Source organism: Acipenser ruthenus, chromosome 6, assembly GCF_902713425.1.
Source record: "Acipenser ruthenus chromosome 6, fAciRut3.2 maternal haplotype, whole genome shotgun sequence".
Classification (NCBI taxonomy): Eukaryota; Metazoa; Chordata; class Actinopteri; order Acipenseriformes; family Acipenseridae; genus Acipenser; species Acipenser ruthenus.
Window position 1 is genome coordinate 16,165,722 of NC_081194.1, and position 16,837 is coordinate 16,182,558.

Consider the following 16,837-nt stretch of genomic DNA (forward strand, 5'->3'; position numbering starts at 1 on the left):
GGAGGCATGCTGCTGAGCAATGCTCACTGCATTTTGGAGGTCTGTGATCAGTGACTCCACATAACTACTGTAATCAGTTACAATTGGGTCATTCAGGACTTGTCTGAACATAACATCAACTGGCAGTCTTGGAACGCGACCAAACATGAGATAAAATGGAGCATAACCTGTCGTCTCATGTACAGTTGAGTTGTAAGCGAATGTCAGAGTTTGTATCTGTTGTGGCCACTGGTGTTTGGCTCTCAATGGCAGTGTTCGGAGCATATTTCCCAAGGTCCGGTTGAACCTCTCCGTTCCTCCATTCCCCATTGGATGGTAGGCAGTAGTATGTGACTTGGCAACCCCTGACAGTCTGAGCAGCTCTGCTATCAGCTCACTTTCAAAGTTTGCTCCCTGATCAGAGTGTATTCTCTGAGGGAACCCATACACACAGAACACATTATCCCACAACTTTCTAGCAACTTGCTTTGCAGTTTGATTTCTGCAAGGGAATGCGTGGGCTAACTTTGTAAAATGATCAGTCACAATCAGAACATCCACAGATCGCTGCTTTCCGTCCTCAGCCGACCAAAAGTCGATGCACACTAACTCCATGGGAACAGAGGTCTTGATGCTCTCTAGTGGAGCTCGTGCTGCAGGTTCCGGTGTTTTTCCCAGAACACATCTTTGACAACATCTAACATAGTTCTTTACATCACTCTCCATGCCTGGCCAGAAGAACCTCTGTCTTGCAAGGTGTAGGGTCCTGGCCTGTCCTTGGTGTCCTGCCAAATCATGAATCCCAGACATTGCCTTCTCCCTCAAACTCACAGGTAGTACGTATTGGAACTTCTTCCGCCTACTCAAGGGATCCTTCGTCACTCTGTACAGAACTCCATCTTGGACTTTTAGTTTGTCCCACTGTTTAAACAGCATCAAGACCTTCGGGTCTTCACCATGCCTTTCTCGTCTGGAGGGTCTTCTCTGCCGATTCACAAATGGCATCACCTTTGAAATGACAGGGTCTAGTTGCTGGCAGCTCTGAAGTTCTTGCAGTGAAAGGACAGGTAAGACATCCTGTCCTGAGGGTAACAGCTGTTGAACGTGCTGGGCCAAATCTATTGCCCTGAATTGTGTAGCTTTCTCCCATTCAGTATGGGCTTCGCAGATAGCTTTGACTGCAGTTTGGCTGTATGAGCATGAGAAGTGAACTGGAGAGACCTCTTTCTGGATAGGGGCCTGCATGCTCACCTGATAAGACTGACACTTCCATCGGAATGCATCTTGCACAGCTTCTCCCTCCACCCCTTCAGCTTCGTCTATTAAACTGCGATACGGTTCTTGGAGTAGTCTTTGACTGACTGGTCTGGTAAATGGAACTCTGCTTAGTGCATCAGCTACAGTGTTCTTTCTTCCTGGGATGTGTTTCAGATCAAAGTTATAAGGAGCAAGCTTGGCCACCCAGCGCTGCTCACATGCATCGAGCCTTGGCTTTGTCATGATATATGTGAGTGGGTTGTTGTCCGTCCACACAGTAAAGTTATGACCATTCAACCAGTGGCTAAACTTTTCACACACACTCCATTTTAAAGCCAAAAACTCTAGCCTGTGGGCAGGATACCTTCGCTGTGCTCCACTCAGTGTCTTGCTTGCGAATGCTATAGGTCGTGCTCTGTCTTCCCCAGTTGCTATTTGGGAGAGTACAGCACCAAGTCCATCCAAGGAAGCATCTACTGAAAGAATGAATGGTTTCGCAAAATCTGGGTGGGCCAGAACCACACAATTTAACAGCTTTTCTTTGAGACAGAGAAAGGCACTATCACAATCTGGCATCCAGTCGGAAGCTGTGAGTTTTCTAAATGCACCTGGACCCCTCTTGTTACCAGCAGTTTTTCTACTCCTCTTTTGTCCTGCAGTGAGGGCAAACAGAGGCTTGGCAATTGAGGAGCAATCCGGGATAAAATGCTGGTAATAAAATACCATACCAAGAAAAGACTTTACTCTTCGTACAGAAGGAGTACAGCCATCTTCCTCCATCAAATCCTGCTTCGTCATGCTAGAAATTACTTCCACCTTCGCCGGATCCACTGACACTCCACTACAGTCAATGATGTGACCCAAAAACTTCACTGTGTCACGCATCAAGTGGCACTTCTTTGGAGCGAGTTTGAGGTTATTCTCCCTTAATCTCTGAAAGACCACTCTCAACCTACTCAATGACTCCTCTTCTGTGGGGCCGAATACAAGTAGGTCATCTAAGTAGCACAGAAGGCTGGTGAAGTTCAGGTCTCCAAAAATACTTAGCATCATTCGCATGAATGAAGCTGGGCTGTTACACAAGCCTTGGGGCATTCTGTTATACTCGTGCAAGCCCAATGGAGTGGTGAAGGCGGTGTATTTTTTATCCTCCTCACACATGGGGATGTTGTAAAATCCTGATGTGAGATCCATCGTGCTAAAGAAAGTGTTGCCTCCTAAGGCTGCCAAACAATCAGACTGATGTGGGAGTGGGTGGGCGTCCTTTAACGTCCGTGCATTCAACCACCTGAAATCTGTACAGATGCGAAGGCCTCCATCTTTCTTCCACACCATAACCAGGGGCGAAGCAAACTCACTGACAGACTTTCTAATTATTCCCTTCTCTTCCATCTCTGTGAGGACTTGTCTTAGCTTCTGGTAGTGTGCTGGGGGAACCCTTCTGTAGGGGAGACGGAATGGACGGTCATCAGTAAGACGGATGCGGTGCACAAACCCCTTAGCTTCTCCACAATCCAAAGGATGTTTAGAAAAAATGTCCTGGTATTCTGCTAATAACTGTACTAACTTCTCCTTGGATGAGCTAGTGACTTTACAAGCATCAATGTCAATATCGCCCAAGCCTAATCTTAAAAGTCTTTGCTTGAGATCAGCATCAGTGGCGCTACTGCCTGGAGAAAATCTCACAGAGGTGTCTTCATCTCCCCGACACATGCCTTGGAAGACATTCAAGTCCTCTGCAGCGAGACAGGGTGAGACGTCTGCCAGTTTGCAGTTTCTTTTCAGGATGATGGGCTTATCTAAGGGATTGGTGACCTTCACGGGAATCCACCGATCCCCCCACATAGGTGTGATCACTCTCCCTACGAGGATGTTACGTGGCACGGACTTGGATGTAGTGGGTTCTACTACTACTGTACTCCCCGGGGAAGTGGAAACACTGTTGGGCAATTTCCCCCAAACTAAATGTTCGTGTTTGGGAAGGAGAGTAACAGCTTGAGTTAGTTTAACCGTCCCAATTTTACTTGGCATCTCACTACCTCTCCACCGGGTCAGACTGGCCATCACGTCGAGAAACTGTTCGAGATCAGGGGACTGCAAACCTTCACTGGATATTAGCCTCCAGTAGTCATCACTTCTCTTCATTCGATGCATTATGTATTTGATGACGTTCGAACCCAAGATGAGCTCGTCTCGCTGGCCTGGCACTACTAGGGTAGGAACAACACAGTTAACACCATACAGTTGCAGCTGCAATTCATACATGCCTTTAGGATGTGCCTGTTTCCCACCACAACCAATTAAAACTATCTGTTCTGTTGATTGTTTCTTCTTTGGGAGAATACCCGCTACCAGCAGTTTCTGTTCTGATGCTTCACTGAGGGTGCAAGCCATAGAACCTGAGTCAAGCATGCCCTTAAGTTCAATTTGACCATTGACAATGACTGGTGCATAAAATAAATCACTAAATGGCTGCACTTTCTGCGAGCTCTGAACTATAACTTGGCACCCCTCCGGCGCTACTATGCATGAATTTGCATACAAGAGCTCTAAATCTTGTTCTTCATTGATGAGGGTTTGTTGCTCTTCACCTACATGTCCCCTCTCCAAATGTGGGTTTCCTAGTTTAACGGCTGCCCACTCTGGTGAGCACCGTCGGCCTGCCTCTCGTGGTACCTAGGTTTCCGTCCAAGACAGTCTCTCTTCCAGTGGCCTGGCATGAAACACTTTAAGCATAGGTCCTCCTGCCTACAATGAGACAGTGTAGAATGATCCGAGGCTCCACAGACTTTACAAGTTTTCATAGGGAAAGAGTGTGTACGGTTATACTGGCGCTGTGGAATCACTGCCGCTTGTGTCTTTTGCTCAAGTACACGATCTAGCAAACTTATTAAAGTCTGCATACAGTTACCATCTGTCTGAGAAGGAGTAGCAGGCACCTGTACAGATTGAGAAGTTGCTGTAGAAAAGCCAGCTGCTTCCAAATCTTTATATGTGGCTGTTTGCGCATGAACAGCAGCGTGTTTTACGGCTACAGGTTTTGGAGGTTTGGCTGTGGGTTGTGCCCTCTTTTCCCTCTGATTCTCGTCCAGCCGCTCTTGAACCTCACCAGCAGTCCACTTCTCAGCTGATTTGAATTTGAACACCCCTGCAAGAGATGGATCTGGACAGTGCTTGACAAACATCATCGCAACCTCACGACTGGGATCTTCAATGTTGCGGCCCTGCCTCCGCAGGCACTCTTCTGCAACGTCTACTGCCTTGTTCAGACGAATCCAGTAATCCATCACACTCTCTTCTGATGTTGGCAAAGTGTTATAAAAGTCTGCTAAGGGCATGCATGAGTAAGTCAGTTCACTAAAATGTTGCTTTAAGATGTCAAAGAGCAATTTGGGGTTCTGGGTGGGGTTCAAAGAAGGATTGCTGCGCAATTTAATCTTTACAATGTCTCTAGCTTTTCCCATCAGCCTAGCTAGTACTTCTTGTGACTGTTCCTGTACAGGAAACCTCCTTTTCCTCAGGTACAGATCCATGAGCTCCTGCCATTCGTGAACAGAGTACTTATCAGAACCATCCCCCCTAAAGAATGGGGGTTCCTTGACATCAGACTGCATTACCAACTTAACACCAGCTAGATTTAACTCAGCAGGTTGTTGATTTTTCCCTGTGCCTTGTGAAACTGTGCTACCATCATCTCTGGTTCTCATATCGTTTTGTAACTGGGCAGTGATGGAATGGCTAATTTGCTGAGCTAATTGCGTGATAAGGTCACCTAAATCTGGGCAAGTAGTATTTTGACTCGCTGTTGGGGGATCATCTTGCATACGGGTGGAACAAAATGGAGGTGTACCTAACCTACCTACACCTTTTTGTGGAGTTTGATCAAAATCCCTGAAAAACCTCCCCCTCCCAAAACCAAAATGACATTCAGATTCTTCGTCATTTAATTGAGCATTCTTCTCTCTGTCTATAATATGGGCCATTTCAAACAGATCTGTTACAATCGAACAATTGCAAAAATAATAATATAAATAATAATAATAATAATAATAAATAATAATAATAGAAAAAAAATAACACAATTTACAATAATAAAACAAATATTTAGACTTAATACACTTTAATAAAATAATGTCCCTCACTGACACAACTTCAAATTTTCACATGGAATACCTGACCATCTCTAACTCTGACCAGAAGTAGGATGCAGCAACCTTCGGCGACCGAACTGGTGTCGATCCACTGCTGATGAATCCGAGTCACGGCACCAATGTAGCCGGGGCGCTCCTCATTTCACAATTCTGTCCTGCGCTGGCTACCACTCGTGTATTTCTCTGCGTTGTGTTGTTGTGTGCAAAAGATTTCCCTGCCTGTCAGGCCAGCTATGGTGTGTTGTTCAGTGAAGGACACTAAGGCAGTGCAATGCTGATAATAAGTTCTTTAATCTTGTTCAGAACTGCAAAATATAATTAAAACAGAACAGAAAAACATCAGCTTCCACGTGTTTCTGGTCCTCTATTCCCTCCTCTCAGCCAAAAGAAAAGCAGACTGAAGCTTTACACAAAACACGTTTTTTTCCTATGTTACAGCTTAAACCTATACTGTATATATTTCAAGATACGATCTACCGTTTCTTCTACATTTTTCAGATCGTCAGTAATCAAAAATACACAAAATAGTTACCATAACAATGTGGAACAAAACATACGCGTAATATGGCTCATGAATCAGCCATTCTAACGAGTATTACTGCGATAATAAAATTAAAATACAATAACTAGCAGTTTAAACTAGCTTTCGCTTCTATTCATAACAACGGAGTTCAACATACCTGCAAAATATAATTAAAACAGAACAGAAAAACATCAGCTTCCACGTGTTTCTGGTCCTCTATTCCCTATTAGAAAAAGGAATACAGTGAACAATGTGTATCACACGTGGAAGGCTGTATCATTATCTGGCAAGCAAAAGCCACGTTGTTCAAAATAAATTAAATAACAACTTTATCAAAGGTTTAGAAGAATAAAACAACTGCTGTAGTGTTTTTCAAGTAGTACTATATATGTCACGCCATATTCTATTGATAATTAGACAGTCTTAATAATTTTAATTAAGTATTTTATTACCAGCACGAAGCTGTGCTTACCTCCTCTCAGCCAAAAGAAAAGCAGACTGAAGGAAGCCGAGTGATGACGTGATCATAAGGCGCCAAGAAGAACCAAAACGCCAATAAAAAATGCAGGCTGTTGAATCTCCCATCACAATAGATATACGAAACGCTATACAACTAACCAGGGATCAGAATTTTGGTGTAAATACACAAACGCCTTTCCGTTCCTGTTACACAGGCAGATAGACCACAACACAGTCAGCAGGATGGACACATTTAAGAGAGTTGAACCACAGGTGAGTAAAATGTTTATACCAAATGTGGCCCCAATTTGTCATGGTAACATCCCATCTCTTAACTAGGTGGATGCATTTCCTATTACAGAGTAGCAGTACATCTTCAAAAGTGAACAAAATAAGAATCGCTTTAGTTGTTCAAAATTAAGAAAATATAAGGATTGTTAACATGACAGATTTCATGAAGCAGGGCAGATTAAGTACAGGATAATCCTTAATATTTATTCATATAGCCATAACCTTGGGGCTTAATTTAGATTTATTTTTGCTATTTCAAAGATATCTCTTTTTTTATTTTATATTTTGTGCTTTTCCATACAAAACCACCTGACATGAAAATGCATTTTACAATTGGAAATGTAATGGTTTTTAAATCCCATAGTGCACCAAACGCTATTCATTATGAAATTCTACATTTTATTGTGGGTTTGTGCGGGAGCCAAGTTAAAAATAAATTGTATATTCATAACACTTAGTTCCAACATATTGTAAATAAATTAATTATATGAATGACTAAAAACATGCTGTTCAAAATCCTGTTAGATGAACCTGTTTTTTGAGAATCCAAGCAACGTTAGTAATACATTGTGAGGTATTCTAAAATATTACGGTCAGACCTCTTCTGTCCAGTTGTCTGATTTTGTCTGTATAGCTAAAGCACGTAAGGAACACTGAATAACTAATTTATGTTTGAAAAGCCTTAACCACCTCATACAAGCCTTGACATATAAGTAAAATAGCACACAAATAACAATATTCCTTTTTTAATTATTTAACAGTAATAGAATATTACAGTATAGAAGCCACTGCTGTGCCCTGTACAGTTTTTAAGTGTAATAGCACAGTCTAATCTTAGGTGACTGAAAGCATCACACCAATGGTGTAAATATAAATACATAATCTGCTGTCAAATGTCCTAAAATCTGCAAAGAGAAAAGTGTGTTTTCTGCAAATTCTGCAGCAAAGACTTTTTAATGAAAAACAGTGTTAACGAGTATTAATAAAGAAGAAAAAATAAGTCACAGTTAGTTATATTCTCTTTTTTTTGTATTAAATCACATTACTAAAATCTGAAAGAAAACAGAACAAACATGTTTGCCATATTTTATGGAAATCAAAGAAGAAGAAAAAAAATACATACAATAAAGCAAAGAGAGTTTGCACTGACCATTGGATGCCATTTTTAAAAATATACATAAAACATAACAATTCTTAAAAAAATAAATTAAATACAGTTATGGCCAAAACATATGACTGTATTGAATCACATTAGTAATAATATTTGCCTAGCAGAATAAGATTTTAGTGGTGCACTGGGATTCAAATTAGCATTGGTAAATTTTACAAATGCACTGTTTACTGTGTACGAGGCTTGTAGCATTTTTGTACAAACGTAACAGGGTATTTTTAGAAACATTTGTTGTTCACCAAAATGTTGTAATTTTAAAACGTATCCACATCAAGACCGCACATAGAAATAGTTTTGAAGCAGTGACAAGCGCTTGGAAACAGTGACAAGCGACACTGATTGGCTGATAACAATTTTAAAAAAAGTTCACAAAAATGTTAAGTCATCCCAAGTAATCGGATAATATCTAATATAGTTTGCCACCCCCATCCTTTTTGAGCATTCATGTTACTACACCAAAAACTTGTGTATTTCCATATATAATTAGAATTACATCTTTCAGGACCTGCAACATAGGGAGTACAAGCAAGGTCCTAATTGTTTTTCTCTGACCTTTCACATAGTAACAGAAAAACGATTCACTTTGAACTAAACTATGAAATTCTTTTGTAAAAAAAATATAATAATAATCTTACCTTGTTTCGGTCTTCAGTAGCTACTGTTTTGTCTATCCATGGTCATTGTCATAATCGCTGTTCTCTTCAGACCAGCAAAAATGATATGGGAGGGAGCATGACAGAGGGAGGAGGGAGTTTCAGAGGATGGAGGACAGAGGATGGAGTTTCAGAGGAGGGAGGAGGGAGTTTCAGAGGAGAGAGGGGGGAGGATGGAGGAGAGAGTTTCAGAGGAGGGAGGAGGGAGTTTCAGAGGAGGGAGTTTGAAAAGGCGAAAGGCAGGCGCGAATCTGGGACCTCTTGCACTAAAGAATAGTGCCGATACCGCTGTACAAAAGAGCCAGCTCCTTTGCAAGGAGAGTATATAGGGCTCATGTCTTTGTGTGTGATTACATCACCTACCAGCCCTGCTGCTGCCTTCCCCCGGCACACTACAATATATTTATATGTTTTATATTTTATATATTTAAAAATCCCCCCTTGATGTCATATAGAAGAGACAAGAATATAAGAGAATATGTGGTACACAGTCCTATTCGTCCTTCTGGGGAACCTTTGAAAGGCACATATCCATGTAATAGACCACAATGTAATACCTGTAAATACATTCATTCTGAAACAGAGATTAGAGGCATTAAATCTTCATTCAACATTCATAAACATTTACATGTACCTCTAAAGGAATAGTCTACTGCATTATCTGCAAGAAATGCAACAAATTGTATATTGGGGAAACTAAAAGGCGTTTAGCAGACTGGTTTGTAGAACACTTAAGAAGCATTCGCATTAACACCACTGCATTTCCAGTAGCCCATCACTTCAACAGTGATGCTCACACTGCTGAAGACATCACAGTCTGTGTGATCAATCAGTGCTATGGAACAAATGTTGCTTGGAAACAAAAGGAACGAGAGTTTATCTTCAAACTGGGAACTTTGGAACCTCTGGGAATGAACATTCTATTCTAATAATCATGACATCATCCACAGAATTTTTGTATAATTACAAATCTTGAATAATAACAGGTTTACTGCACTGTGTTTACTTTTCTTTTTACACAGCTGAAGAAGGGCTTTTGCCCAAAGCGTCCTGAAAATAAAAGATTTTTTTTAATCTTTTAAACCTTTTGTGTACATTTTTTAAAAATCCTTTTCTTTCATATATGCTTTTGTGCAAAATAACATTACAAGAATGTGTACTTTTAAGGAGCAATATTTTTTAAACGAGTAGGGACTGTTTTTCCACAGCAGACCCTACCGACCAGGCACCTAGTGAGCTCAGGCGGACACCTGCAGGGCTGGCCTTTGTCCTCCAGAGAGCAATAGTTTGCTGGCATTGGCTGTTAAGTTCCTGGATGTTCTCCTGAGCTATGTGGGGAATTGCTGCGGTGAGGGGAAAAAATAAATAATTGGGAGAGAATATGGGGGTAAAATGATTGGACACTCTAAAAAATAAATACATAAATAAAAATAAATGTGTATATACTTCATAAGCCTGTGAAATGCATGCACTGGACCTTTCAAACTAATGTGCTCCACTAATTCAGATAAAGCAGTTTATATGAAAGCTAGTGTGAGGAAACTATTTTCTACCGAACGCAAAGATCATCCTTTGCACTTTACCCATTCACTTCCAAGTAATTAATTTTGATTAGGACAAGAAAAGACCCCTCACATCCATCAGGAAGCTGTTATTTGTTGTATATATCACTAGCCTGCTGTTCCAGTGAGACGGCAATCAATAGCTTATAGTCTGTCTTAAAATCAAAACCCAGCAGTTTCATCAGCCTTTGCAGCAAATAGGTTGGGTTCAAGGAATATTGGTGGGAAAGCAGCATTCATTGTCACAAGGCTATAACTGAATTGTAATCCTTTAGGAAGTTAATGTCTTATTATGAGGTTAAATATTTGAAAAATCTGTGCAGTTGGGGAATACAACAGGACAAAAACTATTATATCCAGAAGATATTTATATGGTTTACTTGCTATAATTTTTTGTTAGAGATTTCTGAATCAAAAGTCATATGCATTTTCCATTATACCCTGAAGCGGTATAAGTGGAAGATGCTTAGAAAGAGAGTTTATTAAAGTGGTAAATGCCTGTCCATGGATTTTGAATCAACACTAAAAATCTAATGTCACCGCTATCTCAAGGCTGTTTTTTTTTTAAATAAATGCTTTATTCACCTGTACAATGCATTTTTTTGTGTTTAAAGTGTGTTGGTTATACAGACAGGATCTTGTGTAATGCTAATTTCTATGGGACTGTGTACTTTTGTTTGGAGCATGTACTATCTGTATCTGACCTTTTGATTCTTCTATATATAATGGGGGGTTTAATAAATATGTCTTTTGTCATGTGTTTAACATTCACCCCACGCACAACCCTGAGACTGAGTATGTCTCCTAGGTCAGGGGTAGGCAACTTTGGCTCTTCCAATCCATACCACTTCAGGACTTTGTGCCAACCACACCTTTAATTATTTAATTGACCTCCAACAGGATCAATTAAATAATTAAGGGTCTGGTTGGAACAAAGTCTTGCAGTGGAATGGATTGGAAGAGCCACGGTTACCTACCCCTTTATCTTTTGTGTAATGTATACTGCTCTATCAAAACCATCATAGTATACTACTGCATATAGAATATACTATAACTATATAGGGTATACTGTGCAATGCAGACATTTTGTAAACCCCCTGTACTGCATAACAGAAATTATGTTAAGGGTAACAGGATTGCTGTAGTGAGGCACATTAGGCCCATCTATGTGCCTTCAACATCCTTCACAGGGAGTTGTCTCAGGTTTAAGTGTGTTGTCATGTGTTGCAATGCTTATGAATATAAAATTATATATTGAATAATTGTCTAGACAATTAGGCCATTAAAAAAACACCACTGAAGAATGCTATCCAAAATAATTATTTCTTAATTTAACGAACCAGTACAGGCATTTCCCTGTAATAAATTATTTCTCATACTGTGGAAACCCCTGCTAAGTACTGATGGTACCACATAAGGAGCCTTCAAAGACAAAGAAAGGATGTTCTGAAGTTTGCAATCTCACTCACACAGGTTATTGCCTAAAGACATTTTATATATCTATGATATAAAAAATATATGATTTAATTTAAAACATGCATCCATGTTTTCTTTTTTTTTGTGACTGTTATATGAGAAGTCTTCCAGTGGAAAAATAAAGTTAAGTTTTTAAAGCCCAATGGAGAAATCACTTTTAAAAGACATCTGAAGCTGTTTTCATAGTATGGGGCTGATACTGCCAGTCAGTATAATTCCCTTGTCTCTCCGTAAGCTTCCCAAAGGTTTAATCTCATCAGAACAAAACAGAACTGAAAAGTGTAAAACTATGTGCAGCAGGTTGATGATAGGTCAGGGATGATACAGCTGCTGGTTCTTTGTAGCTATCCTGACAGACTTTTGAAGAGTAAGTATTTTAAAATGCTTTTTTTTCATTCCCCTTTCTATTTTATACTGTTAGCAATAGGAGTGGTTCTGGGTTGTGTTGCTCCAATGAGTTTTGTATCATTTTTCTCTAAATCTGCCTTTATCTGGCTTTGAGGTTCTTTGAGCTTTGACAGAACAGCCTTTCACATTCAATTTATATCATGTGACAATGTGGCCTTTCAACTGTTCCAGCCCCACCTACTCTACCTTTACATAGACAGAGAGTAGGTGGGATGGACATTGGCTATGTTTACAGTGATGTTTGACACTCAGAATGAACATTCCTTTTCTAGAATCGTGGTACATTACTTTTCTAGATTTTGGAAATGTGCATTCCAGTGCCAGTTTGGTTCCATTTAACATCGTACCATGGGTCAAAATGAGTCAAATTCCAAGGACAAATTGAAGAATTGTCATCTTACTGAGACCTTCTGTAATCTTCTGCATTCACAACAGACTTCTCAGAATAATCTCAAAACAGGTGAATCTGTTTATGACTTTTTCTTCATAAATTACAAATGTAGTATATACACACCTCATAAACCCTGAAATCTCAGCAACAAGCATGGATTTCTATGTAACTCTAAAAATAAAGCCTTTGCTTGTAGTTTTTAAGATCACAGCATATAATCCTGCTGCTGGAAATTATTTTAATACAAGAGTACTTCTCTCATAATAATTAGTTGTAGTCATTCTTTGAAATTGAATTGGTTTGGAGTTAAGAACCGTATGTCTTTTACCAGGTGCATTTTGTTTTAACTTGAAGTTCATATTACAGTGAAGCTATCAATACTGATGATAACATTGCTGATAGAGGAGGGGTAACTATAAATCAAAACACATATTTATAGTATGTAAGCAACGAAATACATTTCAATCTGATTAGTTTTAGCGGTAGCTTATTGGCAAAAGGCTAGCACAGCACAATAAGAAATCTCTTTTGTGCTTAAAGGAACTATTAAACAAACAATTACATATAACCATCCTTGGAGATGCTGAACTTGGTGTAAGTAAAAAATAAATAAGATATACTTTTAATTAAACAAAGTTATGTTGTAATTTATTAAATAAAAAAAGCTGAAATCAGGTGTAATAATTATTAGTTTAATAATTGGTTTAAAAAACATGCTCACAAAAGCGTGATTTAAACTAGGAAATTAGACTGAAGAAGGCACATGTTATTCTCAGTGTGGTCTGAGGGTTGTGGTAGTTAAGATGCCTGAATCAGATGAAAAATATGCTAATTTAAGATCCTAACATTTTTACCTAACATAAATCTTAAGTAAATTCACCAGAATCACTGGATATTGTCACAGTAAACACTATTACAGCGGTGATAAAGCAGATGGTAAGTTTTATGCATGTGGCCCACAGTACATTGTTACCCTAGGAAGATTAAACAGTTATTTAATTATAATTTCATTGATCCGCTCCCTGATATAATTATCAATTAAAGTAATCTTCTGCAGTTCAGAGTCAAGGTGCACCAGGACAGGTTTAGGAATCTTATCTGGACTCTCTATTTAGACAATGTTATTTCATACACATTTGTTTTGGTTTTACTTAATAACCAGACCCATTTCATTCTTGTTTAGAGATGTTTGCACAGTCATTGCATTTTTAATAGTCCATCCACTTAGCCATAGATAGAATGAGCTTCAGGCACGTCCTGCTATGCAAAAATAAGTAGCCACTTTGTAGCCATCTCTAAATGGAAACACACCTCGAATGAAAAGAAAAAGAAATAACTAAGCCGCAGACATTAAAGAGGGGATCCTGATGGAAAAAAGCTGAACAGAAAGCTATTAACTAAGAATATTGTCTAAGGCTTTTAATTTTCAAGCCAAACAAAAAGCAAATTGCAGTCTTGAACCTTGGGTATGAGTTGTTAAGGAAATGTATTTAATACTCTATGGCAGGTAAATGAATTTTGCACATTGAAGCGTCTAGCAGAACAGAGCATGGCTGGTTTATTGTTGTTTTCATTGTCAATGCTGTTTAACAAGCTGTGTTTTTTATTTCAAATGAAAAAATTAACCTGATTCAGGTATAACATTCACTGCATAAACCCAAAGAGGATAATTTGTAAGTATTGTCCTTCACAGCAGGTCATAATATTATGTAAATAACCCCAGTGTTGAGACTCGTCACATCTGTGCTTGATGGTCTATGCTTTCACCAGCATCAGGTACTGGGGGAGTTGCACATTATTCACATTAAATGAGGGCAGAACCTTGAGGTATTCCCAGAATCTTTAAATCATTATTCTTCAAATTGATAGCCCCCTCCCCCCTCTTTATATAGAGCCTTGGTGATCTGAACTGAATACAGATGTTGTATTCTTTTAGCCTTTATATTTCATCTTGTTACTACAAATGTAATCTGCCACAGAATGACAGAGGTAAAGCACTGCAGTGGCATTAAATGTGTCTACATTCAAAGGAGGCACTGCTCCACCAGCCACTGCAATTAACTTGGGTTTGGGCTTTGCTCCTCTGTAGAACACAATGGGCTTTAGCTGACATTACTGGGATTAAGATAGTACCGGCAGTGTTGAATTGCAGTGCAAGACACATACAGTAACAGTTTTAAGCACCACAATTGCTGCTTAGCAATAGGCCATTGTTTCCCAATCAAATTTTCCTGCAAAAGTGTTTTGTGAAATCAGTTGCTCTTTTGTTATCCTTCCTTTTTTCATTCAAGGGATTTAGATACAGTGGGCTTTGTTTGGGATGTTCTTTGTTGAACAGTCGCTTTTCTTTTGAGCAAATGCATTCTGCATGAAGAATATACAGTAGATGTACTAAAGTAAAAACAAAGATGGGCCAGTCACAGCGCAAACATACTGCAGTTTGCATTTTCTTAGCAAAGTATACATTTTGTTGTATGTACTAAGAGAAAATATATTAATGAAAAGAGCCGCAATATACTAATTTAAATATTTCTTTGCGTCTTCTTAGCGAGATCTCTATTGCGAGAGTCAGGTGACATTATTCAGATAAATAGCAGTTGAGTTGTGGTTTGCTGCAGCAGAGAGTGCCCGAAGGATAACGTCTACACATGCAAGGGTGCAAGAATCAAAATAAAATAGTTTTTTATTAAATGTAAAACGTCGTCTGGACAATGCATGCTGTTCTGTCTTCATTTTATCCTATTTTAATACTGATATATATATATATAATTATTATAATATATATAATTATATATAATTCACACACACATACATTTATATTACTCAATGTATTCTAAATGTATAAATCATTGCACTGAAATAACACAAATGTGTTTTGGATAGGCTATACATTACATTATTAACAAAAATATAAATCTGTACAGTAAGCCTATACAGTACAATAGTAAAATCAAATGAACACATAGAGCACTTTCTTTTTACTTTAGCCTGTAGGCTACCGGAATAGTACACAAAATAATCTTTTATTTGCATTGTACACATTGGAACCTAAATGACTTTAGCGGTTTGTTATTATTATTGTTATTATAAAATATATCCCACACTTTAAAAACAAATATCATCACTACAGGAAATCTTTAAACAGTTTATCAAATGGAAGATATTACATTTCCACATATGTATTATTATTATTAACTTGGCAGCCTATTAAAACAAAGTAGATCATGGTGCCACATTGACATGAATTGATACTCACAGGAGGACAGTCATTTCACAACATATTTTTTTATCAACACTTTGTAAAATAAAACAGCAAAAAAAACAAACAGACGCTAACAAACAAGTACCGTGCTGGTGCTTCCAACACGAATAGCAATTGTTTATATATATTCTCTCCTCTGTCTCTCTCCCGTTCTCCACTCATGAACACCCAACCCCGAGTGAGTGAATCGTGCAACTATTTATACAGCTATTAGTTCCCAGCACGTGAACTAATTTGTGCAATCCCGAGCTCACATACTATTACATTTTATCTGCATGTGAAGTGATTGTGCAATCCCTGTGCCTAAATACAGTTATACATTTTACTGTGCTACTTATCCCACACTCCATAAACCAATACATACACACAACATAAACACACCACATACAACATAAAACACAAATATATGCAGAGAGGCGGGGCACCCCGCCACAGGCATACATGTCAAAGTCATACTGTATGATTACCATGTGTCAGGCAGAAAGCGTGATCTTTCTCTATTACCATGTTTCATACAGTACATGACTTAGATGCTGAACATTTTCTTTTCTTTTTTCAGCTTGCTGGATTTATCTATGCCTGTTATGTTGTGAAATTAATTACTGAAGAAGAAGATAGCTGTAAGTATCTCCTGTTACATCTTTTTAATGCCACATCAAGGACAGTACACCTTTCAAAAGTCTTTGTTATTTATTGTTTTGTTCTCTAATATGTTTTAGTTTTTTTTGTTTTAACCTCATGAAAGTACCTCATAAAATCCCTAATACCAAGAGGATATCAGTAGATGCAATTACTATTATTGACATTATGAGGACATTAGGTAAAAAATATATCCCACACTTTAAAAACAAATATCATCACTACAGGAAATCTTTAAACAGTTTATCAAATGGAAGATACTACATTTCCACATATTGTATTATTATTAGTATTATTATTATTATTATTATTATTATTATTATTTCTTAACAAAAATGTGAGTATGGTTACCTATAAGAATAAAATCAAATACAAGATACAGTAAGTAGTTATAGTTAGGAGCAGTAGTTGAGTGCGGCAAGGTATGGAGCAGTTCAGTGCAAGTACAAGATGATGCAAGTACTGGTACAACTGGGTGCCATATAGTCCATTGTGGTCGAGAATTGTGACGTTTACAGATGCTATTTGAACAGCTGTGTCTTGAGGAAGTGCCAGAAGGTGGTCAGAGACTGAGCAGAGTAGAGATGTGCTGAGAGTAGGAAAGGGAGGGGTCGA

The 16,837-nt window shown here is 38.6% G+C and overlaps 1 protein-coding gene across 2 annotated transcripts in view; it reads left to right on the forward strand.

The window, feature by feature from the left end:
- Positions 1-16,837, forward strand: part of LOC117411332 (sodium/potassium-transporting ATPase subunit beta-1-interacting protein 2-like) — a 212,119-nt gene that overhangs the window by 182,729 nt on the left and 12,553 nt on the right. For both annotated transcript variants that reach the window (XM_059025112.1, XM_059025111.1), the window contains one exon: positions 16,143-16,203. In XM_059025112.1, the coding sequence (XP_058881095.1) occupies positions 16,143-16,203 (61 nt within the window). The remainder of the gene's footprint in view (positions 1-16,142; positions 16,204-16,837) is intronic.